A 16,974-nucleotide genomic window follows, 5' to 3' on the forward strand; every position below is an offset into this window, starting at 1 on the left:
CGTTCCTGGCGCGCACTTCACATGTCCGTCAAACAGTGTCCGAGTGAGAGAAAAATTTTTTTTTTTCGCAGTTCGACAGTATATGAGGCCCTTCTTCATATCAAAGTGTAAAGGTTGCTGAACGATGTTTTTCCTTTTTGCTTGTTTAGTTACACTTTAAAGCAAGCTTTGTCATGAAAGACTGATGGAAAGGGCTTTCAAGTCCATGAGGAGAGAGCAGCAGACACAACAATTGCATTCGGACTTGTAAAGGATCCTACTTCATAGGTCACACATCATTACGTCCGGCTCAGTTGGCCACCGTCGTCAGCTGGATAGTTTATGTTATTCTACATACGTGAGAGAGACACTCGTGATATAATAATCGTTCAAATCACACGTGTGTATATCATGTAAATGAGGTCATATCAAGCAAGTCTGGCAGGGACCTGTTTTCCACTGCTTAAGATGCCAGAGTCACCGAAACGAACGTCATTATAGAAAAAAAATTGCGCTCGCTAATTACCCTCGATGAATTTTTAGAACTAACACGTCACGCCACACTTTCAGAGTGACGTTTCTTTACTTTGACGTAATATATTCCACGAGGCTTTAGAAGAGATCGAGGTTCCAAAACAAGCGTCTTCAATATAGCTGCCTTGACTGCAGGAAATGTTCAGTAAAATACACGTAAGTACAGTGTGTAGGATAAACAGAATACTACATGGCTTGCTGTGTCGTACCAGATTTACACTCGTTGCTTTTTCAAATAATGAACAGCTCGCTTTCGCTCGCATTTCAATATTAAAAAAAAAAACTCGTGTAAATTTGGTACGACACAGCAAGCCATGTAGTATTCTCTATGTCTCTGTGTTCCCGTCAAACCAACTGAGCTACACCCGTTTGTTCTTTTAAACAAAGGTGGTTAATTTATATTCAGAATTCATTCTTATCATACTGACATAATACAATTCACTTTTGTTTTAATTTGCCAAGTTGTACCTGTTACTCATTTTCGTAAATGTTATGTCATAATGATAAGCGCACCAGCACATTGTGTGTAAAAAATGTTAGTGTCTCGGATGTTTAGTTTTTTGTCCATTTGAACTTGTTTAAGTTATTAACAAGTCGCGTAAGGCGAAAATACAATATTTAGTCAAGTAGCTGTCGAACTCACAGAATGAAACTGAACGCAATGCCATTTTACTCGTAGCATCGTCAGGCCACCGCTCATGGCAAAGGCAGTGAAATTGACAAGAAGAGCGGGGTAGTAGTTGCGCTAAGAAGGATAGCACGCTTTTCTGTACCTTTCTTTGTTTTAACTTTCTGAGCGTGTTTTTAATCCAAACATATCATATCTATATGTTTTTGGAATCAGGAACCGACAAGGAATAAGATGAAAGTGTTTTTAAATTGATTTGGACAATTTAATTTTGATAATAATTTTTATATATTTAATTTTCAGAGCTTGTTTTTAATCCGAATATAACATATTTATATGTTTTTGGAATCAGCAAATGATGGAGAATAAGATAAACGTAAATTTGGATCGTTTTATAAATTTTTATTTTTTTTTACAATTTTCCGATATTTAATGACCAAAGTCATTAATTAATTTTTAAGCCACCACGCTGAAATGCAATACCGAAGTCCGGGCTTCGTCGAAGATTACTTGACCAAAATTTGAACCAATTTGGTTGAAAAATGAGGGCGTGACAGTGCCGCCTCAACTTTCACGAAAAGCCGGATATGACGTCATCAAAGACATTTATAAAAAAAATGAAAAAAACGTTCGGGGATTTCATACCCAGGAACTCTCATGTCAAATTTCATAAAGATCGGTCCAGTAGTTTACTCTGAATCGCTCTACACACACACACACACACACGCACACACGCACATACACCACGACCCTCGTTTCGATTCCCCCTCGATGTTAAAATATTTAGTCAAAACTTGACTAAATATAAAAACAAGTCGCGTAAGGCGAAAATACAATATTTAGTCAAGTAGCTGTCGAACTCACAGAATGAAACTGAACGCAATGCCATTTTACTCGTAGCATCGTCAGGCCACCGCTCATGGCAAAGGCAGTGAAATTGACAAGAAGAGCGGGGTAGTAGTTGCGCTAAGAAGGATAGCACGCTTTTCTGTACCTCTCTTTGTTTTAACTTTCTGAGCGTGTTTTTAATCCAAACATATCATATCTATATGTTTTTGGAATCAGGAACCGACAAGGAATAAGATGAAAGTGTTTTTAAATTGATTTGGACAATTTAATTTTGATAATAATTTTTATATATTTAATTTTCAGAGCTTGTTTTTAATCCGAATATAAGATATTTATATGTTTTTGGAATCAGCAAATGATGGAGAATAAGATAAACGTAAATTTGGATCGTTTTATAAATTTTTATTTTTTTTTACAATTTTCCGATTTTTAATGACCAAAGTCATTAATTAATTTTTAAGTCACCAAGCTGAAATGCAATACCGAACCCCGGGCTTCGTCGAAGACTACTTGACCAAAATTTGAACCAATTTGGTTGAAAAATGAGGGCGTGACAGTGCCGCCTCAACTTTCACGAAAAGCCGGATATGACGTCATCAAAGACATTTATCAAAAAAATGAAAAAAATGTTCGGGGATTTCATACCCAGAAACTCTCATGTCAAATTTCATAAAGATCGGTCCAGTAGTTTAGTCTGAATCGCTCTACACACACACACACACACACACACGCACGCACGCACATACACCACGACCCTCGTTTCGATTCCCCCTCGATGTTAAAATATTTAGTCAAAACTTGACTAAATATAATGAACAGCAGAACACAGCAACTGACGTAGATTCGGATCGTGGGTGGCACTCGAACTTCCCAGTAGTAGTATAGTAAGGGGGATCTCATGCCTTTTTGAGGACGCCATTTTGAGGACGCATCTTGAGGACGCAATCTTGAAACGTTGTTACGAAGCGGTTTACTCGTATTTTTGGTAATGTGTATTGTTGTAAATAGAATAGACTATAGCGATGGTCAGACATTGGAAAGGGCTATAGGCTGCATACCGTCACGTTGACCGCAGTTGAACCTTTGTGTAACTGACAAGGTTTTTCACGTGCAAGTAATGCAGACGACAGCTCACTGGCAATGTCATAGCAAGAACGACTTTGTAAAATCAGTCGCCGTCAAGGAGCCAAGCTCGACTCATGTTTTTCGTAACACTTTAGCAGACGGGCTCCTGTTTTAGGTATCTGACTGAAGAAGGATGAAGACTGACGAACTTTCCCTATCAGCTTACATGATATCTTCCATTTTCATATTCATGCCAGGCCGGCGACTGTACTAAATGTTGGCTTTACACTCTTTTGAGGTATGTTTGAAACCGGTTATATTTTCATGTCATGTTGTCGTATGTGAGAAGAGTGACTGGTTCTATGTTTAACGTTATTGTGTAGGCCTAAGCTATTGTGCTACACTGCTTAAACATGTGAGGGTTTTACGTAACGTTTTCTTGGCTTTAGAAAACAGGAATTAACGTGTAAATAATTATGTTGGCTCATGCAGCTTAATATGTTGGACGAGTGAGTATTTTTATTGTGCGAGTGAAAGAAACTAAAGACAAGTTGACTTATGGACTATAAACTTTACAGTGTTCCAACTGGGGGGTTTTCATCGCCGGAGGCTGAACTGAACCAGTCAACTGCGGCTTGGTGTACATGACCATGGCATGGAGAGCTGACAGGGTTCTACAGTTAGCCGCCGAGACGAACTGGAAGGATCAAGGACTACGTCAAGCAATGGTTGCGGTGTCGTGAGGACTGGTGCACCCTTGTCAGTCGTCTGAAGGACTTACAGCCATACCAACATCTTGAAAGCCGAAAGATGGCAGTAGGGTAACGTACAGTAGAATACCTATTCGTCTTACCTGTTAAGCTGCTTTGTTTGAGCCAAAAGGTGTCTGCGTCTTGGACTGTAGAGTTTCTTGCGGTGTTGTCGGCCTAGAGTACTGGTCGAAGCCCGAAAATGATTTTGTGATGTAAAAAGCTTTGTAAACAATAATAATTAGTCTTGGCAGTGTCAAGATCCATTTAACACCAGGTTTTTGCGTGTGTGAGTGCGTGTGCGCTTGTGCCTTGTAAGCTACGGTAGCGGACAACTATTCAGATTACATTCAAGTCTGTAAACAAATACTAAATTTATAGAGTTGTGTAGAGGCATTTATGATTGTCTAAAAACCGGGCTATACCACTCCATAACAAACGTCTTGAAACATCTTACGTTTTGAGACCATGTCTTGGAACGTCTTACATCTTCGTCTTCGTTCACATCTTTGTCTTAACACCATCTTGAAACGTCTTACGCCTTGAGACCATGTCTTAGAACATCTTAAAACGTCTTGAAACGTCTTACGTTCAAATCTTCGTCTTGACGCCATCTTGAAACGTCTTACGTCTCCATCTTTGTTTAAATCTTCGTCTTGAAACGTCTTACGTCTTGAGTTTTGTGTAAATCTTCGTCTTGACACCATCTTGAAACGTCTTACGTCACCATCTTCGTCTTATAACCTCTTACGGTCTAATCTTTGTCTTGACGCCATCTTGAAACGTCTTACGTCTTTATCTTTGTACAGATTGTGTAATCTTTGCCTCTAGCTCTCATTTTCTTTGTTTTTAAAATTATTTATTTCGTTGTCGAGGGTATAAAATAAGGAACCTAAGGAAGTGTATGTCGACTTACAGCAATGGATCCACGATGGAAACATCCTTTTACCTGTGTCTTGACGCCGTCTTGAAACGTGAAACGTCTTACGTTTCCGCCTTGAACCATCCCTTAACCTGTGTCTTACGTCTCCATCTTCGTATACCATTTTGTCTTTGTCATTATCAATGTACACAGTTTTGTCTTTCCACTGACCACACCATACACTCAGAGGATAGCTGGTGGTGGTGGTGGTGGGAGGGTGCGGGGTCGATTGCATCAGACGATCAGTACACAAGGTGTTCTACATATGACAGGTCGGTATAAACTGGTCATCAAACCATGATGCAAGAGTTATTGTTGAATAAGAAGTTCCAACTGATTGTGCATACACCAACAACTTTAGTGGCACAAGCTGATGACAGATTTAAAACTCTAAGCCTAGGAGATAATGAATGAGGTGGGGGACAGCAAAACAAAATAAACAACACATGGAAAGAGTGGAAGGTTGCTGGGGTCGATTGCATCAGGCTATACGGGTACATAGGGTATCAAACTTATGACAGTTCGAGGTGCAAGCTGTAATTATCAAATACGCACAGAGAGCAAAAGTTCAGAGAGAGAGAGATCGAGAAAGAGAGAGAGAGAGAGAGAGAGAGAGAGAGAGAGAGAGAGAGAGATGACAGTGAATTATTACTTTACAGGCCATTGGCCCCTGGAAAGGGGTAATATAATTATTCAGTGACTACTTTACCTAAAACTTGCAGCGTGGAAAAACACCATAATATGGTGTAATGAATAAGACCGGTACTTAGCTGCATTCTGCTCCTGTTGTAGCACACGGCGGGTACAACGTGTCCCCAATGTGCAGCAAAGCGGAACGACACAAGGGTCCGGGTAGGATTGTACCTGTCATCATGGCCTGCCTTTTATGACAGCCAGTGTTGTGTAGACTTGTTTTCTCTGAGCCTCAGTGTACTTGTCATGCATCATGGATTACCTTTTTGCCCACCAGCCTTGCAGACTTGTTTTCTCTGAGCGTCAGCCTACCTGTCCTACCCCTGTTGTTATTCAACCCCACCCCCCACCCCCACCCACCCCACCCACACACATACATACACACACACCTTGGATTATCTCTTTTATAAACAGAGAGATTGCGACAGACAGAGACAATCAGTCAGCGAGACATTGAGACAGACAGTGAAACAGAAAGGGGGGGGGGGGGGGGGAGGGGAAAGATCGAGAGAGACAAAGACAGAGACGGTTGGGTAGTTATTGTTGCTTAACGTCCCTTTAGCCATTATGGCGATACCGGACTGGGACAGAGGCAGACAGACAGACAGATAGAGGTAGACAAATAGAAACATAAAGAGAGAGAGACCCATTTTTTGTTCTGCGTAAATGTTTCAGTTTTCAAAACACATACATAATTGCATTTCTGCCGAATTGAATTGAATTGAAAGCCCGTAACTGACGTGTGAAAAAAAATTTCGCCATCAGGACCACTAATTTGCTCGTGATGTTTTCATTGAACCATGCACTATTTTTGAGAAAAAAACCAAGCAAATAATGTAGAAAACATACAGACGCTAAGTTACAGTTGAATTTTATCGAGTAGGATAATTAATTGTAAGTTTTGTTTGTATATTTGCAATCAAATACAGCATGAGCTCTAACCATGAGTTTTACATTTTAAAAATACGCCATCATATATACTTGAATTACTCAAATAGCTTTCCTTACGGTAAACAAGATGAACATGGCTGCTACTTTCCCGCGTGAGCGAATTTTATTTGTTTTCTTAGTTCAAGTTAATATCGAAAGAAGAGACATTCTTGCGAATGTTGGACAGCACATTGATGATATGTTATCCGAGACGAATGTCGCCTCGGGATCTCAATCTGAGTGCTGGTCCCAGTGCCACGTGGTGGCGGTGATAGTTCAATAGTTGTGTAGCCAGTCAGAGACTTGGCAGTGACAATCAGAGCTGCTGACGTCAACTCGAGGACAACCGACGGATGGAGCGAGTAATATAAGTATATATATAAGTGATTTCGTTTTTTACATACTGCTGAATCTGTAGCTGTACGTGTGGTTTGCACTGTTACACTTGGGGGGGGGGGGTGTACATGCTGATGTATTTGTAGCTGTAGGTGTGCATTGTAACACTTGGGGGGGGGGGGGGGTTGTACATACTGATCTATTTGTAGCTGGTGGTGTGTTTTGCACTGATGCACACTTGGGGGGGGGGGGGGTGTACATACTGCTGAATCTGTAGCTGTAGGTGTGTTTTGCACAGTAACACTGGGGGGGGGGGGGGTTGTACATACTGCTGAATCTGTAGCTGTAGGTGCATGTGTTTTGTACTGTTACACTTGGGGGGGGGGGGGTGTACATACTGATGTATCTGTAGCTGTAGGTGTGTTATGTACTGTTACAGTAGGGGGGGGAGGGGGGGGTTGAACATACTGCTGTATCTGTAGCTGTATGTGTGTTATGTACTGTTACAGAAGGGGGGGAGGGGGGGTTGAACATACTGCTGTTTTTGTAGCTGTAGGTGTGTTTTGCACACAGGGGTGGGGTTGGGGTTGTACATACTGCTGTATCTGTAGCTCTAGGTGTGTTTTGCACTCTACACGGGGGAAGGGGGTGGAGTGTTGTACATACTGCTGTTTTTGTAGCTGTAGGTGTGTTTTGCACACAGGGGTGGGGGGGTGGGGTTGGGGTTGAACATACTGCTGTATCTGTAGCTCTAGGTGTGTTTTGCACTCTACACGGGGGAAGGGGGTGGAGTGTTGTACATACTGCTGTATCTGAAGCTGTAGGTATGTTTTGTACTGTTACAGTGGTGGCAGCGGGGGGAGGGGGGTGTACATAATTCTGAATCTGTAGCTGTAAATGAGTTTTGTACTGTTACAGTGGGGGGGGGGGGGGGGTTGGGGGTTGTACATACTGCTGTATCTGTAGCAGTAGGTGCGATTTGTGCTGTTACAGTTGGGGGGGGGGGGTGTACATACTGCTGTAGCTGTAGGTGTTTTTTGACTCACATGCGAAGCAAAAGTGAGTCTATGTACTCACCCGAGTCGTCCGTCCGTCCGTCCGTCCCGGCGTCCGTCCGTCCGGAAAACTTTAACGTTGGATATTTCTTGGACACTATTAAGTCTATCAACACCTGATGTGGCCTGATGGTGTATGGTTACAAGATCTCAAAAAACATGTGCGGCAACTTGACCTCACTTCAAGTTCAAGGTCACAGGGGCCGTAATTGTTGTCTTAAAAACGACCATTTTTCACATTTTCGCATTTTTTTCTGAAGTTATCGAGAATGGCAACCTTAGCTATGTATGCTATACAGGGCAATGTAAGCCCTATTTTTGGACACCAGTTTGGTTGACCTTGCTTCAAGGTCAAGGTCGCAAGGGTCCTTTAAAGTTGGATTGTATACATATTTTGAAGTGACCTTGACCCTGAACTATGGAAGATAACTGTTTCAAACTTAAAAATTATGTGGGGCACATGTTATGCTTTCATCATGAGACACATTTGGTCACATATGATCAACCCAGCCAGCAAGACATTAGCGGCCGATGGCTTGTTGGACCTGCGGCCCGACACCTTATGCCGACATCGTCCCGATGTCTTCCCGCTGAAATCGATATCTTCCCGATGTCGGCATAAGGTGTCGGGCCGCAGGTTCAACAAGTCATCGGGCCGATTAACATCGGACCGGATGCGTGCCGCCATAGTACAGGTGTTCGGCCGCCTGTCGGCCGCCTCGTTGCCTCTTTGCAAAAGTTAGTCGGGCCAACACCCGCGTCGTCTCTTTTGACGTCACCGGCCCGACTTTTTGAAGGGTGTTCGGCCGACTATCGGCCGCTAATGTCTTGCTGGCTGGGTGGGCATTGAAAGAAAAAATGCTCCAATACATCAAGTTCATCCTTACAATATGTACAGTTTTTATTAGCCTTCACTTTCATTTTACACAATAAAATATTAGTTGGATAAATGTTTTGCAATATTTTCCAATGCAGTACACGTAATCGAACTTCACTAGTGACAGTGGCTGCTAAGTTCCAATTCTTTTCGTCAATTTCAAATCCTAATTTTCTTCTTCAAAATCCTTCTGAACAGGGTGGGCTGTATTGTTTTCCTACCAGAATCTTTCGAATTTCTTTTACTCATTTAACTTTTTTTCCACAAAAGGTCGGAATGTCACAGACTGAACAATTTACATCGTTTATATCGACATTTCTTAAAAGGAGATGTACAGCTGTTCGGACAACATTGTACTCAAGCAATCTATTTGCAGTGTAGCCAGTTCTTTCACACACTTCTTCATAGGAAGCAAAACGTCCATTCTCACACACATCGCTCACATACATTATACCACTTTTAATCCAATCCGCAAAAAAGAGTGGGTTTCCTTGACAAATTATATCTTTGTTGTTCCACAATAAACCCGAAACAGAATTACCATTATTATCGACTTGATTGTTATCAAGCCATGCCTTCAACACAGCGGACCAAAATTCCGATTTAATACTGTCCAATCCTTTAAATGGTTTGCTATTAATGTTCGCAAAAAAACACTCAAAGCGACTCCCAAAACGGAAAAACAGTGCTTTTGGGAGCCATGACCATTTTTGGTCTTCATTAGACAGAGTTAGGTTCACAACCCAGCTTAACAAAAAGGAACACTGCATCTGACGCAAATCAATCATATTTAATCCACCTTGCTTTACTTCGTTACATAAAACAGTTCTTTTCACCTTTTCAAATGCTTTTCGGTTGCAGTCTTTTTTGCGCCACACGAAGCGAAACATTAACCTATTAATTTCAGTTAGAACGTCGTCTGGTACAATCAGCGCCTGCATTATATAGACAAAATGTGGCAGAATAAACGTTTTGAATACACAGACTTTACCAATAATACAGTGTTTTGTTAAGGATTATTCGGATCTGCAGGGAATTCATGAAACATGAACATCTAACATATATATGTATAAGAGAGAGAGATAGAGTAAGAGAGAGACTGACTTACTGGCTGACTGACTGATTGACTGATCTTTGATACATAGGACAGAGTTTTTAGTCACAGCTTAGTCTCTCTCTCTCTCTCTATCTCTCTCTCTCTCTCTCTCTCTCTCTCTCTCTCTCTCTCTCTCTCTCTCTCTCTCTCTCTACATTAACAAGCATCTTCTAACGCATTTTAACCAAAACAATTTACTTCACCCTAAACAATTGGGTTTTAGAGCTAACCATTCCTGCCATTCTGCCTTAATTTCTCTTGTTGATCAATGGCTAGAGAAAATAAATGACAATGAATTCTGTGGTGCCATTTTTGTTGATTTTGTCAAAGCCTTTGACGTTATTTATCACACGTTATTACTGAGAAAATTCGCATTGTATGGCGTCGGAATCGAAACTGTCAAACTTATTAGTTCATTTCTCACCGGCAGACAACACACTGTTCTTACAAACGCCTCGGCGTCGAGCATGCAAGAAGTAGAATACGGTGTACCACAAGGATCGGTTTTAGGACCCTTGCTGTTCTCTATATACATTAATTATCTCCCCCTTCATATTCAAAATGTATGTGAACTTTTTGCAGATGACACCACAATTCACTCCAGCAACACAAATTTAACTCGCTTATCAGAATCACTTCAAAGGATTTTGCACCAGTTGACAGAGTGGACTGAACTAAACCATATGTCTCTTAACCCAAAGAAAACCAAATATATGATCATAACAACAAAACAAAAACGCCAGAATCTTATTTCAGCTGGTCCTGCTTTAATGTTGGATGGTGAAATAGTTGAACAAGTCGATCATCACAAAGTGCTGGGTTTTGTTATTGATAGCAACTTGTCTTGGTCAACCCACATAGAGCAACTTAAAGAGTTAAGTGGTGTCAAAGAAAGTGTATCTCCTATCTAGAATGAAACACTTCTTGAACTGCCACACCCGGAAGTTATTCTTCATTGCTCATATCCAATCTCTTATTGATTATGCATCCACTCTATGGGACTCAGAAAGTGAAAATTCCTTAAAACCACTTAGCCGAGTACATAAAAGAGCGCTAAAAGTAGTATTACTAAAGCACACTACTCTCACAGAATTAGACTACATACATTTAGGGATCCTACCTCTAAAGTCAAGACTGCTTTTTAACAAAGGAATCCTTATGCAAAAAATTATATCCGAAACTTTACCCCACATCATTTTCTCAAAGTTCTCTTTGAAGAATGCACACCACTTTATGAAATTTAACACTCCTCTTCCTAGGATAGACTTGATTATTTAAGTCTAGTAGCCGTCTCTGGAACGCTCCGCCGAATGCCCTACGGGAAGATACAAGTACAGATTCTTTCAAAAACAATTATATATCGCATTAATGTGCCTTTCGGATACAGTAACTCATTTTTTGAATTAACGTGTTTTTTTCCCACGAATTTATGATGTTCTGCACAAAATCCATCATTTTGCAGAGTTGATGTACTATTGCATATTATTCTGATTTTTACACATTGTTTTGCTTTGCACCTGGTCATAAACATTTATAAACTACAATGTTTCCATATAATGCGCTTATGTTCATAAACTTATACTATTTCACTTCTTATGTATTCATGTAGTAGTAGTTATCATAGTAGATTTAGTCCCTCTTTAGGGCGAGGGTCAGATGCAGTAAAAGTATTCCTATGCTTATTCTATTACCCTCGTAAAATAAAGAATTGTCATTGTCTCTCTCTCTTACTCTCTCCATCTCTTTCCCCCAGTAGTCTCTCTGTGTTTTAGTTTTAATCTTGTGTCTGTCTTACTCACACACTCCTTCTAAAACCCTTTTTGTATTCTTTAGTTCCTGACGAGCTTGCAAACACTGATGTGGGTGATTGACATAATTCTGACCCCCCCAAGCTAAATATATGTTAAGCAACAACTTCATAAAAAAGTCCTGGAAAGGCAGCACTCGTTTATGATTTTATTGCCTTTACAACGTACTGCTCCTGTGTCAACGGTATTTGCTCAACCGACCGCTCATTTTCTCTTACCAGCTCTGTAGATTAGCATATGTAAGTCCAGGATTTACCCTTAAACAACAAATGCAGCAATTTGCGGACCACTAAAATTCAGAGCTAGCTGTGTAGTTTTGAGGTCCGCAAATTGCTTCGAAATAGTGACTTGTCCGCATATTGCTGCTTTTTTCAAATCGTTCCTAACACTATATTTAGTGAAATATGGAAGTAACAGATTTTTTGACACCTTTGTATCGAATTCCCTAAACTTCCCATTTATTTTTAACTTTCTATTTCTTCAAACAAAAAAGTCAAAACAGGTCCTCATATTACCGCATTTTGACGGAAGTACAACAATGATACACAATGTCCGCAAATAGGCGAAAATCCCCCTATGTGTGTGTGTGTGTGTGTGTGTGTGTGTGTGTGTGTATGTTGTGTGTGTGTGTGTGTGTGTAAGTGAGAGACAGGAAGATGGAAAACGTGTGTGGGGGGAGGGGGAGTGCGTATATGTGTGTATGTGTGTGTGTGTATGCGTGTGTGTGTATGTGTGTGTGTGTGAGAGAGAGAGAGAGAGAGAGAGAGAGAGAGAGAGAGAGAGAGAGAGAGAGAGAGAGAGAAAGAGAGAGTGTCCGCGCTTTGTGTATGTGTGTGTGTCAGAGAGAGAGAGACTGTGTGTATATGTTTGTGTATGTGTGTATGTGTGTTTGTTTGTAAAGGTGTGTGTGTGTGTCCGTCTGTCAATGTGGGAATGAGTGTGTGGTTTGTGTGTATGAGTGTGTGTGTGTGTGTGTGTGTGTGTGTGAATTGGGTTGAGAGAGAGAGAGGATTTGTCCTTCGCGGGGGGTATGCGGTGCCTTGGCATTGCACGTCTACTTCATTTATATTTCTTCCTAGATTGACTCAAAATCCTTTTTACAAATTTCAGCTTCCTTCTACTTGTATATATTAATAGTATCATTTTTTTAAATCCAACCTTTCGAAATTACTTTAGAATTTGCATAAAAAAAATTGTTATGGAAAAGAAATTACCCCATGCATGAATATGCTCCGTAACTATGAAAAAGAAATCACGATAATAATTGTACCTACTTTTTTGACCTTCATTGATGTGTTTAGACTCATCATTACCACACAAAAGACGCAGGGAAAGAAATCAGCAGTATGATTGATGTAATCTGTTGTCAAAGCGTTCGGAACGTTCATTAGGAGACCAGATGTGTATGGCGACTGCAATATGTTAATGTATACTGTGCATCTGCAGAGCATTCAGAACACGACACAGAAAGGTCCAAGCCAACTCCAGGCCTCCTTGCAGAGCATCAGAACACAACACAGAAAGGTCCAAGCCAACTCGAGGCCTCCTTCTTGTAGAGCAGTCAGAACACAACACAGAAAGGTCCAAGCCAACTCCAGGCCTCCTTCTTGTAGAGCAGTCAGAACACAACACAGAAAGGTCCAAGCCAACTCGAGGCCTCCTTCTTGCAGACCAGTCAGAACACGACACAGAAAGGTCCAAGCCAACTCGAGGCCTCCTTCTTGCAGACCAGTCAGAACACGACACAGAAAAGTCCAAGCCAACTCCAGGCCTCCTTCTTGCAGACCATTCAGAACAAGACACAGAAAGGTCCAAGCCAACTCCAGGCCTCCTTTTTGTAGAGCATTCAGAAAACAACACAGCCGGTGTAACACGAGAAAATTACTCCCACGCGATTTTGTACTCCGGAGTAAATATTTCGTACAAAAATGTTACTCCTTTTACGAAAAAGCTACTCCCCCATAACACGAAAAAATAACTTCCAACGACAGGTGTGATCCGAGTCAACATTCTGGTCGAAAATGTTACTCCCCTGACGAATAAATTATTCCACCCTAACATGAGCAATTTACTGCCCACGCCAGGTGTACGCAACTTTTACTGTTAGTCTTGGTGGTGGAAGGGGTGAAGGGAGGGTAGCGCGACATTTTTTTGCGCGAGATCACATAAGTTGGCATTATCCCCTCGCCCGCATCCCATTTTCGCGTAAATTTGGGGAGTCAAAATTTCGTGGAGGGAGTAATTTGTTTGTACCTTGGGGAGTTCTTTTGTCGTTCGAAAGGTGTACTCGGAGTAAGAATTTCGTACGAAATGTTTACTCCGCAGTACATTTTTCGTGGAGTAAAAGTCACAGTTTCGTGTTACACCGGCAGCAAACTGTCGGCCTTTATGCAATGCGCTCCACTTGAACAAGTAATGTGTGTGCCCTCGTTGGCTCACGTAAGTGTAGCCTATGCGATCGTAACTTTGTCTGTCTGTGCGTGCGTGCGTGCGTGCGTGCGTATGTGCGTGCGTGCGTGCGTGTGTATGTCTGTGGTAGAAACTCTAACATTTGAAGACGTCACATTACATTGACGTCACATTATGACGTAAGCGGGTTAGACGTCACGCGAAGGAAGTACTGAAAGTCTCGGTCATTATTATTTTGAGCGGGCCGAGACTAGTTGGCAGTCGTGTCCCTGTAAGTAGGCTACATGCAGACAGACAGATCTAGATCTAGTGTCTCGCTTTCTTGCACAGTTTCACCTATGCTCTTTCTGTGTGTGTGTGTGTGTGTGTGTGTGTGTGTGTGTGTGTGTGTGTGTGTGTGTGTGTGTGTGTGTGTGTGTGACGGAGTGATTGAGTTTGTGTTACTGTTTGTCGATTTCTTACGTGAGCCTTGATGGCTTCGCCTCTTGTTTTCATAAAGAGGTTCTGCGTAAATAGAGCGCAGCAGGTCACTTTTTGTCACGGCATACTGCTATGGAGCGGCACTACCCGTCATACAAACACTAGGCGGATACGTTGAATAGAAGTGCAGATCTTTGTGGTGAGGCCGTGGTGTTGTAAAACCAGTTATATGACAGGCCCTTCATTCCCCTATCACATGGTTTTGTAAAACCAGTTATATGACAGGCCCTTCATATTCAAAAACTGAAAAAAACAGTGGTGCCTCTGTGTGTGTGTGTGTGTGTGTGTGTGTGTGTGTGTGTGTGTGTGTGTGTGTGTGCGTGTGTGTGGTAGCCTATGTGTGTGTGTGTGTGTGTGTGTGTGTGTGTGTGTGTGTGTGTGTGTGTGTTTGTGCATGTGTGCTTGTTGTGAGCATTTGTCTGTTGTATGTATGTGTTTGCGTGTCAAGTTTTTTTGACTGTGCACTGTGCTGCGCTGCGAAAAAATGTGATTCTTTGTATTTTATGCAAGCATGTATATGTGCTCTTTGATGAGTATTTTCCTTTTCATCTGAGACAAATTGTATTAGTTGTATATATCGTGTTGTGTTTTTGATTGAACTTGTAAATTGAACTTGTAAAGCGCTTCGAGCTGTGGAGAAGCGCTATATGAATGTCCATTATTATTATTATTATTTATTATGAGTCATTTGATCGATTGGTAACGCTGTTATGCGAAATGCAAGAAAGACTTTTACAATTGTCGGTAGGTCTTTGCAGACACGATGACACAAAAGGTGTATTCTTCCACAGACCAATAACTGATGCGCCAAAGACTACATTTTCATGTTTATTCTTACAAACCAACATGAATTCAAAACAAAACAAAAGTCAGCACAAAAACGTGTCTGCGAGCATAACATGTCGTGTGGAGAGCGCGTTATCTAAGTTGCGGACATAACAGATGTTTGGATTAACAAGGCTAAGACCTTAAAAGAGTCGTTGGCTGCTGCAGCTGGAACACCCGCTGCGGGTTAGCTGGGCATGCTGCAGCTGGAACACCCGCTGCGGGTTAGCTGGGCATGCTGCAGCTGGAACACCCGCTGCGGGTTAGCTGGGCATGCTGCAGCTGGAACACCCGCTGCGGGTTAGCTGGGCATGCTGCAGCTGGAACACCCGCTGCGGGTTAGCTGGGCATGCTGCAGCTGGAACACCCGCTGCGGGTTAGCTGGGCATGCTGCAGCTGGAACACCCGCTGCGGGTTAGCTGGGCATGCTGCAGCTGGAACACCCGCTGCGGGTTAGCTGGGCATGCTGCAGCTGGAACACCCGCTGCGGGTTAGCTGGGCATGCTGCAGCTGGAACACCCGCTGCGGGTTAGCTGGGCATGCTGCAGCTGGAACACCCGCTGCGGGTTAGCTGGGCATGCTGCAGCTGGAACACCCGCTGCGGGTTAGCTGGGCATGCTGCAGCTGGAACACCCGCTGCGGGTTAGCTGGGCATGCTGCAACTTTACCACAACACGCATGTTGCCTGACTGTTTGGGGGTGATCCGGGTTAAAACACAGGATGCGGCTTACGTTACAAGCTGTGCATATGGAAATACATACCGCCATCCTTGTCCCGCTTCCTTGACTAGTGCACTACGAAACTTCACTTAACGTATAACGGGTTAATGTACGCTGACTGGAGAGAGAGAGAGAGAGAGAGAGAGAGAGAGAGAGAGAGAGAGAGAGAGAGAGAGAGAGAGAGAGAGAGAGAGAGAGAGAGAGAGAGAGAGAGAGAGAGAGAGATCAAATCAAATCAAATAAAATTTTATTTTACGAGGGTTGTGGCATAAGCAATATAAACTAGCTTCTTTTCAACCAGCCCTCGCCCAGAGAGGGACTATTCTAATCTTAAATACATATACAAACGTAAAACAATTACAAAAGATAAGCATGACTAAAAAATAAAAAAAAATAAAAAGGCAGAAAAACTATTCACAGGACTATATACACGTTGTAGGCTATACATACATTCTTGCGTTATGAAACACTGATGCTTTATGGACAGATATGATCAATATGAAAATAATCAGAACGAAGTCTTCCATCACTGTGACTTTTCGTAATTTGACATTAAATGTAATGAGAGGTGTTTTTTGAAAGTATTGAGACTTGTTGGGACTCGAACTGATTCCGGGAGAGAATTCCACAAAACGCTGCCAGAATAAGCTAAACTTGATTTAAAGAGAGAGAGAGAGAGAGAGAGAGAGAGAGAGAGAGAGAGAGAGAGAGAGAGAGAGGGAAAGGAAGAGATAGATAGAGATAGGGAAGGGGAGTGAGAGAGAGAAAGAGAGAGAGAGAAAGAGAGAGAGAAAAGTGGAGGGAAGGGAAGAGAGAGATAGGGAAGGGGAGAGAACTCGAACTCGAAAACTTTATAACCGAGGGATGATAGCATTAGGTCCATATGGTCCTTTCTTACAGCTAGTCCCTACTATAATACACACATGAAACAAAAAACAAATATGAAGAATCAAAAAATAAACAAAAATCAATAAAAAAAATAAATAAATAAATCAAATAAAAAAAAATTATGTAGGGAA

General features: G+C 41.9%; 1 protein-coding gene and 1 long non-coding RNA gene across 3 annotated transcripts in view; one reads left to right on the top strand and one right to left on the bottom strand.

Moving 5' to 3' along the window:
* The window catches only part of LOC138965508 (uncharacterized), a 116,526-nt gene extending 101,877 nt beyond the window's left edge, over positions 1-14,649 (bottom strand). The window contains exon 1 of one of the 2 annotated variants that reach the window (XM_070337689.1): positions 12,796-14,649. In XM_070337689.1, coding sequence (XP_070193790.1) covers positions 12,796-12,972 — 177 coding nt within the window. In that variant the 5' untranslated portion in view covers positions 12,973-14,649. The remainder of the gene's footprint in view (positions 1-12,795) is intronic. The other variant, XM_070337690.1, reaches the window with a different exon arrangement.
* LOC138965507 (uncharacterized) lies at positions 1,678-4,075 on the top strand. Its single transcript, XR_011455477.1, has 2 exons — positions 1,678-3,353; positions 3,634-4,075. It is a non-coding gene; the product is annotated as an uncharacterized lncRNA (long non-coding RNA).
* Positions 14,650-16,974: the final 2,325 nt, after the last annotated feature.

The sequence above is a fragment of the Littorina saxatilis genome, linkage group LG4 (genome assembly GCF_037325665.1).
Source record: "Littorina saxatilis isolate snail1 linkage group LG4, US_GU_Lsax_2.0, whole genome shotgun sequence".
NCBI lineage: Eukaryota > Metazoa > Mollusca > Gastropoda > Littorinimorpha > Littorinidae > Littorina > Littorina saxatilis.